Source organism: Carettochelys insculpta, chromosome 5 (assembly GCF_033958435.1).
Source record: "Carettochelys insculpta isolate YL-2023 chromosome 5, ASM3395843v1, whole genome shotgun sequence".
Lineage (NCBI taxonomy): Eukaryota > Metazoa > Chordata > Testudines > Carettochelyidae > Carettochelys > Carettochelys insculpta.
This window is the reverse complement of record NC_134141.1, coordinates 59,823,172-59,843,666: the sequence shown is the minus strand read 5'-3', so window position 1 is coordinate 59,843,666 and position 20,495 is coordinate 59,823,172. Positions and strand designations below refer to the sequence as shown.

The 20,495-nt window shown below is 46.2% G+C and overlaps 1 protein-coding gene across 1 annotated transcript in view; it reads right to left on the bottom strand.

The window, feature by feature from the left end:
* SLC28A3 (solute carrier family 28 member 3) overlaps window positions 1-14,052 on the bottom strand; it is an 83,155-nt gene extending 69,103 nt beyond the window's left edge. The window contains exon 1 of the mRNA XM_074994170.1: window positions 13,987-14,052. Within this exon, the coding sequence (XP_074850271.1) occupies window positions 13,987-14,052 (66 nt within the window). The remainder of the gene's footprint in view (window positions 1-13,986) is intronic.
* Between the last annotated feature and the right edge of the window lie 6,443 nt (window positions 14,053-20,495).

The following is a 20,495-nucleotide window of genomic DNA, read 5'->3' as shown; positions in this document are numbered from 1 at the left end:
AATTGCTCATGTTCTTTTCTTGTCTGGTATCCAGAGCCTTTGGTTTTTATTTGACAGGTAAAGTCCATCTCCTCAATGTTTCAGGCATTTGTTTATTCAGTTAGTGGTAAATGAAGAGGTCTTAGAGGTGATTCACCAGGTCTCTCTCCCCTGGCTTTTTTTTAATCCTGCCTTTTCTATTAACTAGCATGTCACTGTTCTTATAAAGGCATCAATATGCTTGTATTGTGAGACAGATTCTTCCAGGACAGTCTTGTGATGTCCAGGAATTTGGAACTTTTAAATCAATTGTTGACAGCATATGCTGACAGGTATCAAAGCTACTGAACAAAGAAGAGAAATATTCATTGCTTTTGTATTGAATTGAAACAAACGGCCTCCCACATACAGTGGAGAGATGGAAGAGGATCTATCAGATTTAAATTCAGTGGGCCCAATGTGAAGATGCAGAAACAGTGTAAATTAAACTCACTGGTGTACATTCAATAGTTTAAGATGTTTAAATCAGCTATGCGGAACAAGGCAGCTATAAGCCTGGGATACATTCTTACTTTCACATCCACTGTAACAGATGGGCTGGGGCAGAGGTCACCAATCAGTAGATCAGGATCGACTGGCAGATCCTGGAGCCTCTGACAGGTGGTCCTGCTCCTGCCCTTCTTGGAGCTGCCCCCCCCGAGAGCCTCCTGCTTCCTGAGCAGGGCAGAAGAGGGAGAGAAGGGGTTGTCAGGGCTTCCTCCCCACTCCAACGCTCTGAGAGCAGGAAGTTGGTTGCGGTAAAATCCTTCAAATACCTTGCCTTTAATGGCTCTGCCTAAAAAGTTTCCAAAGGTCACAGACTCCCTACCCCGGGGGCGGGAGAAATATCACTGCCATCACCCAAGTGAGAAAAAAATCCCTTTAGCTCAGGACGACGCACTTGGGATGTATCCCTGTGGGGTAACCCCAAGATCTTAATCCTCCCTTAGAAGAGAGCTTGGAAACAAAGAACTGTAATCTGATAGTTGACCTTTCAGTCTAAAGCATGAATATACACATGCCCTTCTTGAGGACACAAGAAACAGATCATTGCCTTAAAAATAATTCACAAAACAAGAGAAAACTCCTCAAAAACATTCTGGGTGTAGCACAGAAAATTACTTTTCTGGGATTCATCTTGGAAGTGACAGAGTACAGGGGAAAGAATCAAATAATTAACCAGAGAATCTGAAAAAGTCCACACCATTTTCAAAGCAAGCATAAACCTGATCACAACTAACTAAACATTTTCTTTCTACTTACGTACCTATGGCTGATTATGAGATGTCCAGGATATTTACTAGATTATTTCCAGCTGCTTAGGAGCAATCATTTCTCTGTCTCCCCTGCATCAGCCACAGAGACAAAGACCTCTCAGACTGCAATTGTTCTCTGTTTAAAAGAATCTGCGCCTCACGTTGGCTTGCCTAGCTGTCCCCTCCAGCTGCTTTTGGGAGCAGTGCAGGGCTGGAGTGGGTGTGAGCCTGCGTTAGCTCCACTGTGGCATGACCCTGGAGCTGCCTGATATAAGGGATGCCCAGCTTGAGCCTGCATCCTGAGCCCCTGCCTCATTCTTGAATTCCCTCCTGTCCCAGGCTCAGCCCAGAGTCCCTCCCACACTCTGAAACCCTTGGCTCAAGACCAGAGCCTGCAACTCACAGCACTGCAACCCCTTGTCCAGCCTGGTGAAAGGGAGTGAGGGCGGAGGAGTCAGGATGGAGTGAGCAGGGTAGCAAAGAAGGAGTAGGGAAATAAGCAGGGATCCTGGATTGCACTTAAATTCAAAAAGGTGAACGTGTACTTAAAAAGGCTGGTGACCACTGGGCTTGGGGTTTTGCACTGCCTGGCTTATGGAAACCAATAAGAAAGGGCTCGCTTGAAGGAGTTTTGCCTTCTCCCCCCCACGTGTCTCCCAGGCCCGGCTGGGCTCTTGGCATCTAGAGCAACATAACATGTTTTGCAAACGAAACACCTGCTCTCTTGTAGGCAAACCGCAAGGAGCTGTGTTGTTTTAATTAGGTGTTTGAGAGTTCATGTTCAAGGACTGGGAGGATTGATGTGGCTTTTTTAGAGATAGAAGTGCTGAGCCAGTTATATTGTAGCTGACTGCTTTTCTCATAATAATGTGCTCTCACTTGGTTATAAAAGCTGTGAGAATAATAAACTCAGGGCCTTCAGACTATAGAACTGTTGGCCCCCTGCTGTCTATGTTCGTCTTTGTCTTTCATCCTTCGCGGTATCGCACCTCTGGGACCTGTCACTAAAAAGAAATACAACACTCGCTGTCACAGCAGACAACACTTTTGACAGGTAGAGAAGTAAAACCAGAGGAACTGAAGCAGAAAGCACAAGAAGTCTTGTGGCACCTTATAGACGAACAGATATTTTGGAGCATAAGCTTTTGTGGGCAAAGAACCTGTTAGTCTATTAGGTGCCAGAGGACTTCTTGTTTTTGAAGATACACAGACTAGCCCAGCTACATCTCTGATACCTGAAGCAGAAAGAAAACAAACAACTCTTGAAGCTTCTCATTTAAAAGTCACAGAGGATCAGAAATATAATCTTGGTCTGCCCTTTGGCTTGTCTTGGGTTCTCATCTCGTGGGAGCCTGAGTCTTCCTACCTCCTGACTTCCCTACTGCTGTGCCATTCACCTTCTGTGTTTAACTCAATTTATGCTTTGTATTTGCTGGTTATTTAACAGGTTAAGGGATTTGGAATGCATAGGAGTCCCCCCAGCAAGTCCTCAGTATGTGCTACCTTCCATTGGTCTGGGAAAGAGGAGCTGAAACTTATTGTTCAGGATAGTGGTTCCCAAACTTTCTGGCATCATGCCCCGCTTTTTATTTTAGAGAAATCCTCATGCCCCCCAACCTCCTCTTTACCAACAAAAAATTCAATTCATAATTTGACATAAAACACAAAAGCTTGATATCAAAATGTTGTCTAAAATTAAACATAAGCACAAATGCTTCTTGACCCCCTGTGGTTGCCTGGTGCAGCCCCAGCTGGCCAGCTGCCTGAGCCCCATGTCAGACTCCAGATGGGCCCACGCCAGCTGCCCACTTGCCTGAGATCTGTGCTGCCAGAGCCGCCCGCCCGAGCCCCATGCTGTTGGGGCCAGATATCCACCTGCCCACTAGCTGCCTGAGCCCTGTGCTGCCGAGACCAGCCAATCACCCCCCAGCCACCCACACAAGCTGCCTGCCTAAGCCCAGTGCTGCCAGGGCCAGCCTCCTGAGGTCCACGCTGCCAGGGCCAGCCACCCACCCACCAGTCCAAGCTCCACACTGCTGGGGCCAGCCACCTGAGCCCCACAAGTCCTGCAAGCTGCCTACCCGAGCTTCACCCCTGACCTCCCACAAAGCCAGGCACCCCCAGCCTCCCATCTAATCACATCCTGGCCGCCGCCCCCCCCCCCCGCAACCCAGAGTCACTCATTTACAGAGGGCAACCAGCTTCACTTGGGTCTTTGTCAGCTGCCTGCTTTTTATAGCGACTGTGCCAGGTCACTCATTTAAAATGGCAGGGGCCGAGAGCCGGAAGCAAAGGCCAGATCTTTCTTCAGGTGGGGTAGAATGGTGGAGGGGGCTAGGTCACCTTGCTACCCCCATGGAATTTCTTCATGCCCCCCAGTTTGGGAAACCATGACTTAGGAGTTCTAAGGAGTGCCCACAGTCTTAGCACTAACTTTGAGCGATCTTTAGATAACAATCCAATTAGGGTGTTTGAGAGATGAGCCAGATTAGCCCCTGGTTATAGGGTGGGAACTGAATTTTGTTACACAAGACAGCCCATTTATGGATAGACTGTGGCATTAGTGACGCAGCCTTGATTAGGCAACAGCACAGCACAGATGTCCAGATGATCAAACCAGGGAGGTGTTCACTGGCTTAACATTAACAGCATTCAAAGTTATCAGAATTAACCAGACAAAATCACTCCACCAACTAAGAATGGCCATGCTCCAGAACACACAATATTGCATAGCCCCCATTCAACATTACTTAGGTACGTTGTAACCATACAGAGAACCCCACAGACACATGGGATACAGATATTTCAGTGTCTAACAAAGACATTCTGTTCCATAAGCACAAGGCAGTGCTCTATTGTTAAACATACACAATGATTTACATGCCTGATGGGGAATTCTTCCAATGAAAATCTCTAATAAAAGCTTGAAGACATTAAAAAAATGGTTTGTGTTAATTCAGGAGTCCTAGCTACAAGGCCGTGCTATAACTAGCAAATTTTGCACTTGAGGCAAGAATATAAAATTTTACCCCCTAAGGTTTATAAATTCATAGTAGTTATTTCATAAAAAAGGGGAAATAAATAATAAATGACAAAACCCCCATTTATTTATTATAGTTATGAGGGACTCAGGACTGCCCAGGACCTGAAGACACCAGCTGTATAACATCTGTCTGAAAGTTAAAGAGTAGGTGCAAAACATGCCAAGGCAGATGCAGTTGAGATGCACCTGGCCTGCCCAGGAGAAATGGGTAGGGCAGGCAACACACTAAGCATCAAGTATTAGAGTTACACAGAAAGTGCATTATCCAGGTGGGGAGACAACAAATTGGACGCACGGCCCATCAGAATGACCCTGCCACGAGTCGTTACTGGGACAGATAGTTATTTGAGGTGTTCAGGCAAGGAAGGGATTGAGCTCTGTTCCCAGGTGGCCCCCTGGGGAGGGATGTAAGAGAGTGTTATCTGCATGTTGGCTCTAGTGAGGGGGGCATTACCTACCCCAGAGCCTAGAGCAGGGGTCTGCACCCAAATAGCGAGAACAGCCATTTTTTTTCAAATTCAGTTACAAAAAAAAAAAATCAATGCTTCAAGAGCCTCAACGCATGTGAATACGAGACAGCCCTTAACAACATCAAACTGTACTTTTGTCAGTTTCTCCTCCTTAGGGGAGGATGTGCTGGCAGCTCAGCCACACAGACATTGCCCCATCTTCCCTCACTCCCAAAGAAAACTCAAAAACATGTCTGAGAGCTGGGAGAGACTTTGCAAGGTCATGAAGTCCAGCCCCCTGCACTCACAGCAGGGCCTATCGCCGTCCCTCACCCACTTTTTCTTAATCTAACCTGCCCCAGAACCTTGAAAGGCCCCTCAAGGGCTGAATTCACAGCCTGGGTTTACAAGGCCATTGCACTACCTTGTATGTGCAGAGAGGCAGAGAGCAGGTATGCTCAGTGTGTTCTCTGTTTAACAGCCAGCCAGAGCAGCGGTGTGTATACGTGACTAGGCTTTACATGTGAGAGACAGAAAATAAACAGTAATTTGAACCCCACTGTGGTTCCTTCACAGGCAGGAATCCCAACTGATCTGTCATAAAGATAAGGAGGCAGGGAGGTGAAGTGAGTCACAGGAAGGGGCGTCACCCACAGCCAGCAGGAGGCAGCTCGGGTGACGCTGGTGCCTGCTTCCCCCTCACGCCTGTTGCGCAGACTGGCACCCAGGCAGTGGGGCTGGGGCGGCTGGCTGAGCAGGCTGCATCCTCCATGGTTCGGGGCAGGGAGCATTAGCCAGGGCGACAGGTAGCAGAGATAAAGCGGAAGGAGTGGCAGGGGGCAGACTGACCCCAGCCTGCTCCTCTTCTCTACATCCACCCCAGCTGCCCAAACCCAACTTCTCCACGGAGCCCCATTCACCCAGCAGCTCCCTGACCGCCCCCCAACCCAGCTTCTCCCCCAAATCCCACACACCTGGCAGACCCCAGCACCCCTATAAATCTAGCTGGTGAGTTCCCAGGCCAGCAAGTTTGGTGAAGGAGGCACTGTGAGTGCCCACAGCAGCTGCAGCCAGGGCAGGGGCACCCTGGGGGTGCAGTTAGATGGTTGGTTAGCTCCCTCTGGGCTGCATGTAGCTCTTTAAGAGCCATTTGCAGGTCACTATGCTGCTGGTGACTGCTGGTGCAGGGACAAAAGCAGCTGCAGCCAGTGACTCCCACTCAAAACTTTACACCCCAAACCTCCCAGCTGGAGCTGCAGCTGCCTTTGTTCCTGCAGCATCAGCCTCCAGCAGCACTACGAGCTGCAAATGGCTCTTAAAGAGCCACATGCAGCTCAGATGGAGCTCCCCAGCCAGTTAACTGCACCCCCTGAGGAGTGGCACCTGAGATGAGTGCCTCAGGTACCTGACCCTTGTTATGGCCCTGCTTCTAGGTATCTCTTGCAACAAGGAATTTAGCATGTAGGCTTTGTAGTTGCAGCATTCCAGCTGTGTTACATGCTCAGGTAAGAGGGTGCTATGGAGAATGGATAAAATTTAGTGAAGGAGGAGCTACACAGGTTGTCAGCCGTGCCTGTAAGCACCCAATATTTATTAAGCTCCACCACTCCTCTTTGCTACCTCAAAAAGATTTTCACGCACTAAACGGGGCCATCTCCTGGGAATGGTTTTAAGTGTAGCTGGATTTTCCAAGTGTGTGGAGGCTGCTGTACAACTTTCATCAGCCTTCCTTTAGGGGCACTTCTTGGAAGCTGAAGCTGCTACTGAAGAGGGAAAAGTGCTTAGATGACACAGGCTACATCTACAGTAGGAGATAAATTCAAATTTAAGGCAGTTAGTTCAATATTACAACATGCCTGTCTTCACTGTAAATACCATCAGTATCATAACATCACTGAAACCAGCTGGGTCTAGTGTCAAGTTTGAATCTAAATGTTTGAATGGAAGTGCCACGTCTTTAAATCAACTTTATGAGCCTCCTGAGGTGTTGAGTATGTACCCCTCAATACCCTGCTCTGGCTGCTGCTCTCCAGGGGTGCAGGAATTCATTAACAGGAAGACCATGAATTTCAATTCAGGACCAGCAAGTCTGTGGCTGTGGGCTCATGCTTGTATGAGAGGCTGAGAAATGTCTCTCTTTGCTATTAGTGCTGTGAGTGCATCTACCCATTACAAATAGCCCCTGCACGGAGTTCATGGTTCTGTCTCTACTTCTGCTAGCTGAGCACCTGCTGTGATAGGACGGGGTTTCTGGGCACAGCTAGAGAAGTCACTCCAGGGGACCGTTGCTTAAAATCCCAGCTACTCACAGCCCCAGCCTGGGATTTCCGTCTCACTAAGGCAAACCCAACCAGTCTCCGTAGCACTTCTGCCAGCCCCACTGGCCAGCCAGAAGCCACACAAGAAAAACCCACAGACTTCTCAGCTGCTCTACCCGCCCAGACCAACAACCCCACTTCAGGCGAGAGGCTCTTAAGCCTTGTTCACTAAATACCACACACATCCTCCCAGGCCCCGAAGGGCCCAGCCCCAGCCCCTGGTCAATGTGTACTTGGATCTTACCCAAACTACCAAGCAAAAGCCAGATCCTTAGATCCAATATCTAAGGGTTTATAAATAACAAAGAAAGGACAGGCTTAGAGAGAATTGTTAACGCAATACTTTACATGCATCAGTTGTAAATACCCCTGCAGGCCAGCAATGATATTTGCCGATTCTTGAGTGTGTCTGAAAGTTCATTTCAGGTTACATAGATTCAGTCATTGGAGCATTGTAGATCTGGCCCACTGGGGTCCATATACTGGGACATGGACCCTTCAAGGCCATGAGACAGAACGATCTGAGATGGACACTGCTAAATCCACATCATTCCTCTGAGGGATGGGCCCCCAGTCCAGACAGGCTTAACTCCCGAGGACAGAAGAACAAAGAAAATACCTGCCGGGGCCCCATCTGATAGCTTTTCATATGTGGAGGGAAAATTCTGTTGTTCTCCACAGGCCTTAACTTACCACCTGACCAGGTGGGTCACTGTGCTGAGTTTCCATTTTTTGCAGCCCCAGTGGGAAAATCCCACCATCACAAAATGGGTATTGGCCACCTGGGCTTCTGCTCAGTTTATTGTATTGGCAGGGGTGGAGCCACATGTCCCTTTGAGCGCCTCAGCACCGAAACGTTTCTCACACAGCTGCAGAGCTGAAATTCTAACACTTTCCCTACATACATGATAGAGGCACACAAGTAGCATACACAGATCCAGGGCATAATCAGCCTTCATCTGACACCTTGCATGGCACCTCTAGCACAATATTTGGGGCAAATAGCCACAATGGGCATATAAAATGGTTTTCAGAACCAATATAGAAGTTCAGCCACGTGACACTTGGTTTTTTTTTTTTTTCTTTCCTTTTTTCTTTTTTTTTTTTTGCTGTGCTCCCTGGCCCCAGCTGTTGCCCTGCCATACCATGTGGCAGCTAGGCTGTTGGGGGCGGGGGTTGTGCTTGTACAGAGGCTGAGAAACTTCTAAGAGGCCTCCTCCTCCTCCACAGGTGCCATGCAGTTGGGATATTTCTGCACCCAACCACATCACGTGGCTAGCCCCAGACCCAATAAGAGGACATGCGTGCCGTTTGGTGCTGACCGTGCTGCCCCGTAGCACTACATCCTGGCTTGCATGCAGTGAGGGCTCCAAGGGAGGGACAGATTTTTGGCGGCTTGCAGTTGCCCAGGGGAAATCTTCCCCTCTGTGGCTAAGACCTGAGAGGCCTGGCTGCCAACAGGGAAAGTCTCCCTTGGCAGCTAAGGCTGCAGAGCCTGGCGGCTGTCCAGGGAAAGCCTCCCCAGGTGGCTAAGATTCTGGGGGGCTTGCAACCGCCTGGGAGACGTCTCCACCGGTGACTATGAATTGTGGGGCATGGTGGCTGACTGGAAGTAACGCCTCCCCCAAACCCTCCCACAACAAGGACACTGGGGCTAGTTGTCACCGGGGGGTGGGGAGCAGGGGGTGTTTCCCCAGTGGCTATGAATTGTTGGGCCTGGGTGCTGCTGGGGGGAACAGTTCAAGTGGCCCTCAAGCCACGGACTCCACACCCCACCACCCAGAATGATTTTTGGGGACCACATCAACTGATCATTTCAACCTCCCCAATAATCAACCCCCCCCCCCACAATGGCAATGAAATTTGGAGAGTTGGCCATGTCTGTGTAGCGAAGAGGGAAGCCACATCTCTTTTTCCTCACTTTTTCTGTTGTCTCTCTTCTAACTTCGGCCCCCTTAACACAGGGAAGAGTGGGTGGAGGGGGAGGGGAGAAGAGACACTACTAGGCGATCCCAGGGCACAGAAGCTGTAAATGAACTGGCAAGCCAAAAACCTGCCTCAGAAAATCTTTGTTTCTCCCAAAATCTTTACTGTCTACTCTTTTTTCAAGTTTGCATTGTGCCTGTATTATTTTCAGGGACCAAGGGAGGGGGGACAGTGGATGGAGGGCTGGATGAGAAGACTCAGACACCTGCTGCTTTTTATGAAATCCTTGAGAATTCAGTTAAAACTACTGTTTTAAAAAGCAATGCTGTTATAGAGCAAGAGATTTTTGTTAATTTGGCAATCTTTGTTGATGCCCTCCTTTTTCCTTCCTTCTGCCCTGAAAAAGTGGATGTTTGCTTTCCACAGGAGGGGAATGAGGCCAATGCAACGTGGGAAAATGATGTCAAATACCCCCAACCACGTGCAGGGCATTAATTCCATGCCACACCAGTGAAAACACCCAGAATGCTACAGGGATGAGGGAACTGTGGGATATGTTCCCACAATGCACTGCCGCAACAGTCGATGTTTGCCAATTGATTGGGGCAGCAACAAGTCAACTTTGTGGGGAGCATGTGAGGAGGTGAGCATACTTAAATTTGAATTTCTATAATCTAGCGTTACAAGATAAATTCAAATGATTATAATTGATTTCGTACTGTAGAGGTAGCCTGAGACTATGTCAACACCCAAAAGGCAATGGAATAAAAATATCCAGAGCGGGTTCACACTTGCCCCCCTCTGTCAACAGATCATGTTCACGTTAGGGGAACCATCATTCACAGTGTGCTGTCCCCATCCCAGTGTGCCTCCCTGCTCAGGAATGTCCACCCAGCACAGCAGCCCATCCGCCTCCCTCTGCAGCGGCAGCCGGCCTGGGCTGAGGAGCATTCCAATGTTCCGTCTGTTTGTTTGTTCCCAAACAAAGCAGCTCACGCAGCTGTCAGGTTCTTCCAAGAGCTTTGAAAATGGAGGGACATATGCCTGTAGGGTGGCAAAGACCAAAACACACAGCAATGCCATCAGGGCAGGCATTGGGTGCAATGCTGGCGGAAGCCAGTTCTGCAACAAAACGAAACAGCAGTATTTACACTGGCCCTTTGTTGGCAACAAAGGGAGGGGAGAGAAAAAACAAACAAACAAACAAACAAACAAACAAAAAACCAACACTCTTTTATAAGGGTGAAGATCAAAAAGCAGTCAAGTAGCACTTTAAAGACTAGCAAAATAATTTATTAGGTGGTGAACTTTCGTGGGACAGACCCACTTCTTCAGATGGAGTGACTGGGCAGCAAAATGGCAAATGAAATTTAATGTGGGTAAGTGTAAGGTAATGCACATTGGAAAAAATAACCCAAATTACACGTACAACACGATAGGGTCAAATTTAGCTACGACAGATCAGGAAAGGGATCTTGGAGTTATAGTGGATAGTTCTCTGAAGACATCCACGCAGTGTGCAGCGGCAGTTGTAAAGCAAATAGGATGTTAGGAATTATTAAAAAAGGGATAGATAATAAGACAAAAGATATCATACTTTCCCTATATAAAACTATGGTACGCCCACATCTTGAGTAGTGTGCGCAGATGTGGTCTCCTCACCTCAAAAGAGATATATTGGCATTAGAAAAGGTTCAGAAAAGGGCGACTAAGATGATTAGGGGTTTGAAACGGGTCCCATATGGGGAGAGGCTAGAGAGACTGGGACTTTTCAGTCTGGAAAAGAGGCAATTGAGGGGCAATATGATAGAGGTGTATAAAATCATGAATGGTGTGGAGAAAGTGAATATAGAAAAATTATTTACCTTTTCCCATAATACAAGAACTAGGGGACACCAAATGAAATTGATGGGTAGTAGGTTCAAAACTAATAAAAGGAAATTTTTCTTCACACAGCGCACAGTCAACCTAGGGAAGTCCTTGCCGGAGGAGGCTGTGAAGGCCAGGACTCTATTAGGGTTTAAAAAAGAGCTCGATAAATTTTTGCAGGTTAGGTCCATAAATGGCTATTAGCCAGGGGTAAAGTATGGTGCCCTAGCCTTCACTACAAGGGCAGGAGATGGATGGCAGGAGATAAATCACTTGATCATTGTCTTCTGTTCTCCTTCTCTGGGGCACCTGGCATTGGCCACTGTCGGCAGACGGGATACTGGGCTGGATGGACCTTTGGTCTGACCCAGTATGGCCATACCAGTGAGTCTGTTTTGGTCTGACTATGGTCTGAAGAAGTGGGTCTGTCCCATGAAAGCTCACCTAATAAATTATTTTGCTAGTCTTTAAAGTGCTACTTGACTGCTTTTTGTTTTGATAGTATACAGTCTAGCATGGCTCCCTCTCTGTTAGTGTGAAAGTTTGTCACAAAAATGGGTGTTTCTCCTGACAAAAAAAAAAAATCATACTGAAGTGTAAAAATGCTCATTGTTTTGTCACCAATATGCTGTTTTTGGTGACCACATGATAGTGTAGCCATCCCTAAAACTTGCAGTTTCTTAGGCACACGTACCAACACAAAACAGCTGGAAGGAAAGGTGCATTCATTGGGGCCATTGCTACAAAGAGGTCCAGTGGAATCCATGTAACATTATGGGAAGCTGGACAGAGCAAGGGCTTAAAGAAGGAACCTTTGCAGACATTAAATGTTACCTTTTTTTTTTTTTTTGGAAAAAATTGGTACCTGCTTACATGCTACAGTGATGGCTATATTAGAAATAAAGTTACTAGACAGACAGCACATGGTCAAGGCTATCAGTAGATTACTAAGTTGTGTGTGTTTCCTGTCAGTGTATTGTATAAAAAAAAAGTTTGTTTGCGCAGTTCAGCGAGAATGCTGGGATTATGTGCATTGCTTAAAATATCCATAGCCAAACGGAGATGGAAGCAGCTCAAATATTTATACAAATAATAAAAATAAGTTAAAGCAACTGCTATTTTTACTTGTGTTATAGTTCCTTGGTCCTAGCATAGTCTCTCATATTGCAAGGCAAGTAGGTCTTTCATGCCTGATGAAGGAAAACATCACAAACCAGTTACCAATCAGATCCACTGGAGTACTGTTGAAAGCGGTCTTATTTACTTTCTAAAACAAACTCACCACAGCAGATTTTTTTTGTCTGTCTTTTCTGTTATTTTGTGGTTTAATCATTAAACAGTTCATACACATCAGAGTTTATATTTATAGGGTAGTACCACTGATTTAAAAAGAGTTTTAAATAAAATTAATCACTTTCCTCAATGCCCTCATGTTTATGGCCTGGAAAACTGCTGACTACTTTGACCTTTTTATTGTGTAGCACAGAAATTATTGGTGGTTTAATATAATACTACCAGTGCAACAGAAACTCTTAGGCATCACGTCTTTGAAGAGAATAATGGCCTACTGTATGATTAAGAGAAATAGAAAGAACTAGGGAGAGCTGAAGAGCCTATTTTCTTCCCCTGGCCTCTCCCCAGTGATATATTTTTGTGCACTGGAAGCTAAATATTCTCTTCTTATTTGTGTCTTTTGAGGGAATAAGTAACATTACAAATAGAATCCCTAAATAAGGCAGCTTTTTAGTTTCTTCCAACAAAAGTGTCTCCACTGGTCAAATTCAGATATGATCAGCTGGCACGTGGACTGCTCGTGTCACATCAGGTCCAAAGTGCATGCTACTGCCTCAATTTCACAGAATGTAAATGCTCTTCTGTCTGCTCAGTTTGTTCTGTTTCAGATGTACTATCAAAATTGCAAGGTACTGAGGTAATCTGAGATTCTGTTTTTGCTTCTGAGCTCTTGGTAAGTCACTGTGTGAAGTAACAGCTATAGTCTATTGTCACAGACAATATTTGGTTGGTATGAATGGTCCCAGTAGAATGCAGAACATAGGAGTAATGTATTATTCTAGATGCCCTGTAATACAAGCTTGATGCCTTATGTGAATTTTGACTGGCTGATACGCATGTCCCCACAAACAGCAAAAGCTAATTGTCCTTCCTGCTCATTACGCTCACTGAATTTGGAGCAAGGCAGGCTTGTAGTTGCGGAGGGAAAGGAAGGAGTCCCTGCACAGCAAAGCAGTGTCAGAGCCTTGTCTCTCACATATCTGTGTCCCAGCACTTTAGGTGACCATGACCAGTACATTGGCCTGAGGGAGGATACATTGGCCTTGCTGCTCTTTCCTGCCATTGCAATGCATGGTTATGCAGGGAACTTTTGCTAAGGTGGGCTCCATGTTGTGCTTAGCATGTGGGCCCCCTGAGCAGATTCCCTAAATCCTATGTGCCCCTTGGCGCTCGCTGCAACAGCACCATTCTGCTACAGGCATTGCACGTAGAGAAGCAGAAAGATTTGCCCTGAGCGGTGACGTACGTGACTATTTCTCTTACAGTAAGGCTGTTTCTTTGATTACTACTTAAGCTTTGGGGGTCTAATACTTCCTCATACTGTATTAATTTTCTTTGCTCTGATGGGGCCGGTGTCTGCACCACAGCGATAATGAATTCCAAAACACACAGCTGCAAACAAAAGTAGGCCCAGCAAATTGACAGTACTGCTAACAGCTGAATAGGGTTTTAGGCTGAGATGCTCAGAACTGAGTGCGAAAAGTCAGTGTGGCAATCTACGAGCACAGGTGAATTTCTCTGAAGTCAGGAGGCTGACTGCGAACATGTGTCTCAGCTATCCCAGCAACTCTGGGTAACAAAGGAAGGCAGTAAATGGAGCCTCTGTAAGCATGCCGGCTGCGTTCAGTCCTTTATTCAAGTGTCTTGGCAAACCGACAGGATTTGCCTCCAAGTGTGCTGTGAAGTATTTGTATGCACAGAGCAGAAAATGTTCTCTCTTAGTGCAGGTTCCAAGAGTCTATCAGTTACTTTCCAACCCCCTACAAAAACACCAAAAAACAAAAGAAAAACAACAATAAAAAAACCTGGCTTACCTGGAAGGAAGGATTATAGAATCCATCTGCTCCCGAAAGAGCACTGCTATTTTCTTTCAGCTCCATGTGTTTTGCTTGGACCGGGGATTTCAGGCTGTCTCTCCAAAGCAATGCAAGGGCACAGGATGGCAGGCAGGCAGCAAATACTTAATCTATTTACCATTCTGTTTCTGAAGGTTTACCTGGCTGTGACCACTCCCATTTTGCTCTTACATTAATCATAACTCCACCTCCTAGCTCTTTTGAAACATTCCCCTGCACATAAAGGCAAGGTAAGAAGCAGAATTCCAAGCCTGTTAAAAGGACAGATGCATTGATGCGTGCAAGAAAACAAAAATGCCTTGTGAGTGATCCAGAAGCAAATATGTATTTTTACCTAGTCTTCACTCACTCATACAAGGAAAGCATGCAGTGCACAGAAAGTCCTACTTGTCCAGATCTCCGAGGCAGCACTCAAGTAATCTTCTGTGATGCTCTCTTAAAATGACACTCAGAATGTACGAAATATCTGTTGGAACAAATGGCTGATAAAAAGTCAAAACAGGAAGAGACCTGGTATAGTAAAGACTTGTTTTTCCAAAAGATCTGGCCCTGAGATAACGTTGTGTGTGTGCAATTTCACCTTCAAGTTGCATGCACTGAGAGTGCAGATGTACATTCTAATTGACACAACTGACTCCGGCTTTTTGCATTGATAAGGATCGATACCAGGTGTTTCTACAGGCAAAACAAGCTAGCACCCCCTCCACTCCCAGGCCCCTTCACGATATAGTATACAGACACACAATTTATTTTTTTTCCCATGTAAGTCACCTAACATGGGGTTGTCTCAAAAATAATGATTGGTTTCCTTGTCATTCTAGGAACTGGAAGGATTACCAAACTGAAGGGCCCATTGTCTTTTCCATACTTCCAGTAGCATTCCTACAAGTTAGCCCATTTATACACATTGTGTAGAGAACTGGACTACAGAATCAGAGAATTTTACGTTTACACAGACTGTTACATAATTAGATCCAATGTATAGAAGACAAATATCAAAAAGAGAATCTTCAGCTTTCTATGTATAGTGTTTTCTTTCAAGCTTCTTTCAGGAACGGAGGTAACCGTTAAAATCCCAAAGTTATTTGGGAAACTCATGTTTCTTGTATAGTCTTTCAATTGTGTCCAGGGAAGTCTGAATTAAGCGGAGTTACATTGGTGTAAAACTGCTATAGGTGAGATCAGATTCAGACCTATGGTCCAGGAATTTCAGAGGAGGATTGATAATTTACATGCTGCCTTTTCCTGGAGAAAAGTTGCACCACTGATTTCCATTCCCTTCCCCCGTGGTTAAGCCCAATGCTTTCATACCATATGGATGTAGCTAACATGCCATAATCTTTTTTTTCCTAAAGAAACATTGCTTTGCACCATAAGAAAGCCTTAAATAAAATGTGTCTCACTAGCCTCTCACAGTGGTCTTTTCAAAGCCTTCAGCATCCTACATGAGCAAATGAAATACTAGCTTTGTTTACACTTCTAAAATTAAAGTACAGCTATGACAGTGCTTTAAAAAAAAGTGGAAAATATGGACATGGCAGGAATGCTGGGAGCCAAGGACTTAAGCAACAGCAGGTAAATCTGCTAGGATCATATAAATCAAGTTGTTCCTGTACATTTCCAGGAGCTAAGCAGATTTAAATTTACAGAACTCCGAGGTCAAACCAGGCATCAGGGCCTCATTGGCATAGGCACCATGACAACAGGTAGGAAAATGAGCAGAGGCATTCGGAGTTTCTTAGAACCTTAAGTGTAGGAATATTTTTAATATTCTTTGTTGAATTTTGTTTGTAGAAATTAAAAAGGAAAATATACATGCTGTATTTAAATGATCGTACAGAGCAAGTGATTGGGAGTGTGGTCGGGGCTGAGGGCAGGGGTGGGTGTGAGCAGCAACCAACACCCCTCAGGACAGGAGAGAGGGATCTCCTGGGAGCAAAGCCATGTGTGGCCGGCACAAAAGGCCCTGCCACACAGGGACTCTGTTGCCTACAGGACCATGCTGCTCACTGCCACACTGCCCCGGATGACAGGCTAGCAGCCAAGGAGGGTGTCCAGCCACAGAGGGGTTACCTCATAGGTTGTGGGGAAGCTGGGCGTAGCCTGGCCCTCCATGGGGCCCATCATGCACCAGTGCCTGCAGGAGTGAGTGCTGCTGTACCTAGACAGGAATGCCCATGTGCTGCAGGCAGCACCCCTCGAGGTGCCCTTGTGGCTAGCCGGCTTAAAGCCATGGCAGGGGCTGGGAACCACCCCCCTCCCCTGGGGCCTGACACTTACCCAGCCTCCCATGGACTGGAACGCGATGTCTCACCTGAGCTGTCCGAGTGATGTACACACCCCACCCCTTCTGTGGCCCCCTCCCACGGCTTGGTTGTAAGACGAATGGGGCACTCACCCGAGAGAACTCTCCTGGCATCCGGAGAGGCTGGGGAGGCATCCTGGCTGGCTGGGACTTGTTCAAAAGATGATGGTGAGGCTACCAGCCTCGTCCAGGTCCCGCTGCTGCTCCTCATCCAGCTTGTCCTCGTCGTGGACAAGGACAGTCGTGTCGAACCCTGAGTCCAGGCTGAGGGTCGATGTGCTCCCCCCACCAGGATATGGTTGGGCTCGTAGTAATGGGGGCAGCTGGGTGCTTCTGCCAAAGTGTCCCACCGTGTCCTGCGCCTAGACAGAGCCCTGCCCCAGCTCTTTTACTTGGGCCCTCACTTGCTCAAGGGTGCAGAGGGAGCATCTGTGTTCAGTCATCTCCTCAGCCGTGTGGCCATAGATGTCCCCATTCCGGCACCTGGCATGGGGATCCTGGAGGTTCTCCTCCTCAGCCCAGGGATCCATGAGGGCCTGGATCTCTGGGCTGAACCAGGAGGGGATCTGCTTCTTTGAGCCCTGGGAGGGGTCCTGACGCTCCTGGGACAGCTCCCTTGAAGGCCCAGAGGGGTGTTGGGAGCTTGTGCCTTAGTCACGGTGCTCCTGGGTGTGGCTGTGGGCATGCTGGGGGGAGCTGCATGACATGCAAATACTCCTGAGCTCAGCTTCCTGCCACGGGGTTCTCCAGGCTCTATATGGCTTTAAGAGGGCCTGGAGGCAGGAACCATAGGTGAAGGGGTTTTTTTCCTATTGTAAGCTGGCAGATCCGGAGCTCAGAAAGCTGTCTTTGAAAAAGTCCCACTAGCTTACCCATATGCACAGGGGGGTTTGTCTTCAAATAGAGAGTTTCAAATGCACTGGCTTCATAGTGTTTGGCAGCGCTTCTTTGCGAAAGAAAACAGAGCTTGCCGTGGATTTTTACTTGTAGATGTGACTCCAAATGCGATGTATTCCTTGCAGAACTGCAGCATTTTTTCCCCTCCCGACTCCTTTTCAATTGCTTACAAATTTCACTCTGGCCGCTAGCACTACTGCCCAATTTGTAAAAAATCTATTTTTACATTACAACCTAATATATACCAGAAGAACATCAACCCCAGTAATGTGCTTTCATCCATTAAATGACATAAAACCACATCTAATATGGTTCCTAGACACACGTTACATTATCTTATAGTATCCAGAGAGCAGTATAAATAAGTTTTAGTTTGCATTGACATTGCTAGTGCTTTTTATGGAGACTGCTGTAAAATTAGGCAAATATTTAGCCGTGATGTACCCCTGGAAGACCTCTGTATAATCTCCATATTTACCAGTTACAGTTTTATTGTCTGGAATACTGGGGAAAATTTGCAAAAGACTGGGAACTTTAAAAAAAAAAACAGCTGCGTACTCCGAATAAAATATTTATTATCTTTGCTAGAGAAAGCCATTATAGTATAGACCAACAAAGTGTACAGTAGGGTAAGAATTAACTCCAAAAATTCTTGTGGATCTCCTTTTGAATCATTTATGTTCCCCTAACTTGTTATGATCACTGCACCACCCACCACACCTACTGCAGTTGCTAAAAGTACTGCTCTAAGGTTTTGGAGAGAGAGAGGAATATTGACCACATTTCTCTATGCTTCTGTCTCATGTCTTTTGCTGGAAATAGCTCTCTCTTATCTGACTCCACTAAACTTCCACTTGTTTGTTCTATAAAACTGAAGCACACACTCTAAAATTTAGTATCTTTAGAAAAAGTGGATTTTTTAAAACCCCGAACAGGCTAATTGCTCTTACAGAGCTAACCACCATATCCGTTCTTAAAAGACTGCTTCCCTCCTACCCTGCACATAAGCAGTTGTCTGCATCAGGACCAAATGGGTGTAAAATAACTCCATTCTGAAGTGGTAAACATTTTATAGTCCATTTGTACGAAACTGTGAACACAAATTTGGTAGAAAATGTAAATTTGCACAGTTTGCAGGTCATAGACCTGGCAGACGAAGGATTATAATACAATTATGCCTGCTTACACGCTGCTGTACTAATATAGGCTTGTGTGCTAGAATGTTTGAGGGTACCCACACTTGAAAAAAAAAAAATTAAGTAATAGAGGCCTTATTGGCTGATGTAATGGTGCACAAAACCTGTCTTAGTTTACTCTATTATTCCTAAGAAACCTCCCAAGCTGACTCGAATTTGTGGGATCACTTGGGATAAGACAGTAAGAAGGTTTCCCCGCAACAACGGGAATACGGAAATCTTGACTTCAAACCCACAGAGATGAAGGCTGGGCCATGACAAATCCAATCCACTGCAATACTCAAGCCGCTGCTGTGACCAGTCATGCGTTGCTAGAATTACAAAATCAAATCAGTGCTCACTATTTTCTGAGTCCCTGTTGGCCAGGGTTTGGGTTAGTTCAGCTAAAACTTCACAACAATGGCCAACAGCAAAAACAAGCGAGCTTTGAAAGAACTGTACATGGACATGTACATTTACTGTTGTGTTATGGTTTTGCTTTCATCTCAAAGGAAAGTCAAGAAACAAAACAAAGCCACTGTTTTCAATAGTAGGAAAAATGAGGACATTTTACAAGAAAAGTATTTCTTCTGAAAACTAAGTAACTGATCCTGTACACCTTGTCATTACAGTTCTGCACTGGTGTTGACATCACTGGGTGTAGGATCAGTATTGTACAGATGTGAAAAAAAACTTGGGCCAGTAAGAAATGCCACATAAATCCTTATAACAGCTGTGAAATTTCATGAATCTCAACGTTTTACCATATACATTGGGTTTTAATTTTATAACCACTTTCTCTAGTGCAGTGGTTCCCAACCTTTGGGACAGTAACCCATTTTGGCAATTCAGTAAGACTTTGTGACCTAAGGCAATTCAGAACTGGGGATGAAGGGGTGGGGGAGAAGGAGAGGCTCTTTCCTGGGAAAGTTTTATTTAAACAAAAACAACAAACCCTTGATTTCCTCAGCCCCCCTGGCTTAAACCCCTCACAGCCCCAAAAACACTCCCCCCAACTACCTCACACGAGCACCACTGCCACCCCCCATTGCTCCATTGCCAAGCCAACGCCACTTCGTCCACATGGCTTCCTCCAGCCCTCCTATTCCCTTTCTCCACCTGCAGCATGGGCAGTTCCCTGCCCTGCTGCACTGAAATGGAACTCAGTTTAACTAGATTAAGGGTGGGCTCCCTCCTACCAGCTGTTAACCCAATTTAATTGGGTGCCATTTCAGCATGGCAGGGCAGGGACTGGGAGCTGAAGAAGCGAGCAGGGAGAGCTGCAAATGGTGCCTTGGAGAGCCACATGCAGCTTGGAGCCGCCCAGCCAGTGACCCTTAGAAAAATCTAATGGCCACCCACCTTTGGGTCCTGACCCATAGGTGGGGAATCCCTGCTCTAGTGGAAAAGTTTTACATAATCATGAAAACGGAAAGGGTGAGAAGAAGGAACGAAGCTACTGCTCATTAAAATTCCAGGTTGGTAACCCAGAATTTGGTCACTTTTCCTGGCAAAATCCCAACTTTTTACTCAGTTTTACTAAACAAGAACACTTTTGTGGGTGTACGTCTCAGCTATTGCTCTTGGAATATGGGTCTTTCACCAGCAAGAGAGAGAATTAGGGCAAGGTGAGGCACTTCATATTTTCCAAGAGCATTTACAACACTGATTTTACCAAAATGAGTCACATCTCACGGAAGAGATCAGGATGACTGCTCCCATAAAGAGCAGTGAGAGGCTGCAATACAGTGTGGAAAGCAGGAAATGGTAGGAAGACTTCAGAGTGTGTGAAAGGCTCCTGCAGGGAATACTTAGGTCATGTGTATATTATAAAACACTGCACCCACTCAGACCCCTCTGGCAGAGTCTGGGTCTATAAACTCAGGCTAATGTTATGGTATTAAAAATAACCGTGTAAATATTCTCTCTTGGGCTTGGATAGATGTTCCCATTGAAATGGTTTCAGAGACTGTAGACCAAGGCTAGGAGATTCATTACACTGGGCATGTATTGGGGTCCTCCCCCAGCATACACAGAGCTTCAGAGGTCCAGAGAGCTGAGAGATAGGTGCTGCAGGGAGCAGGAGCCTT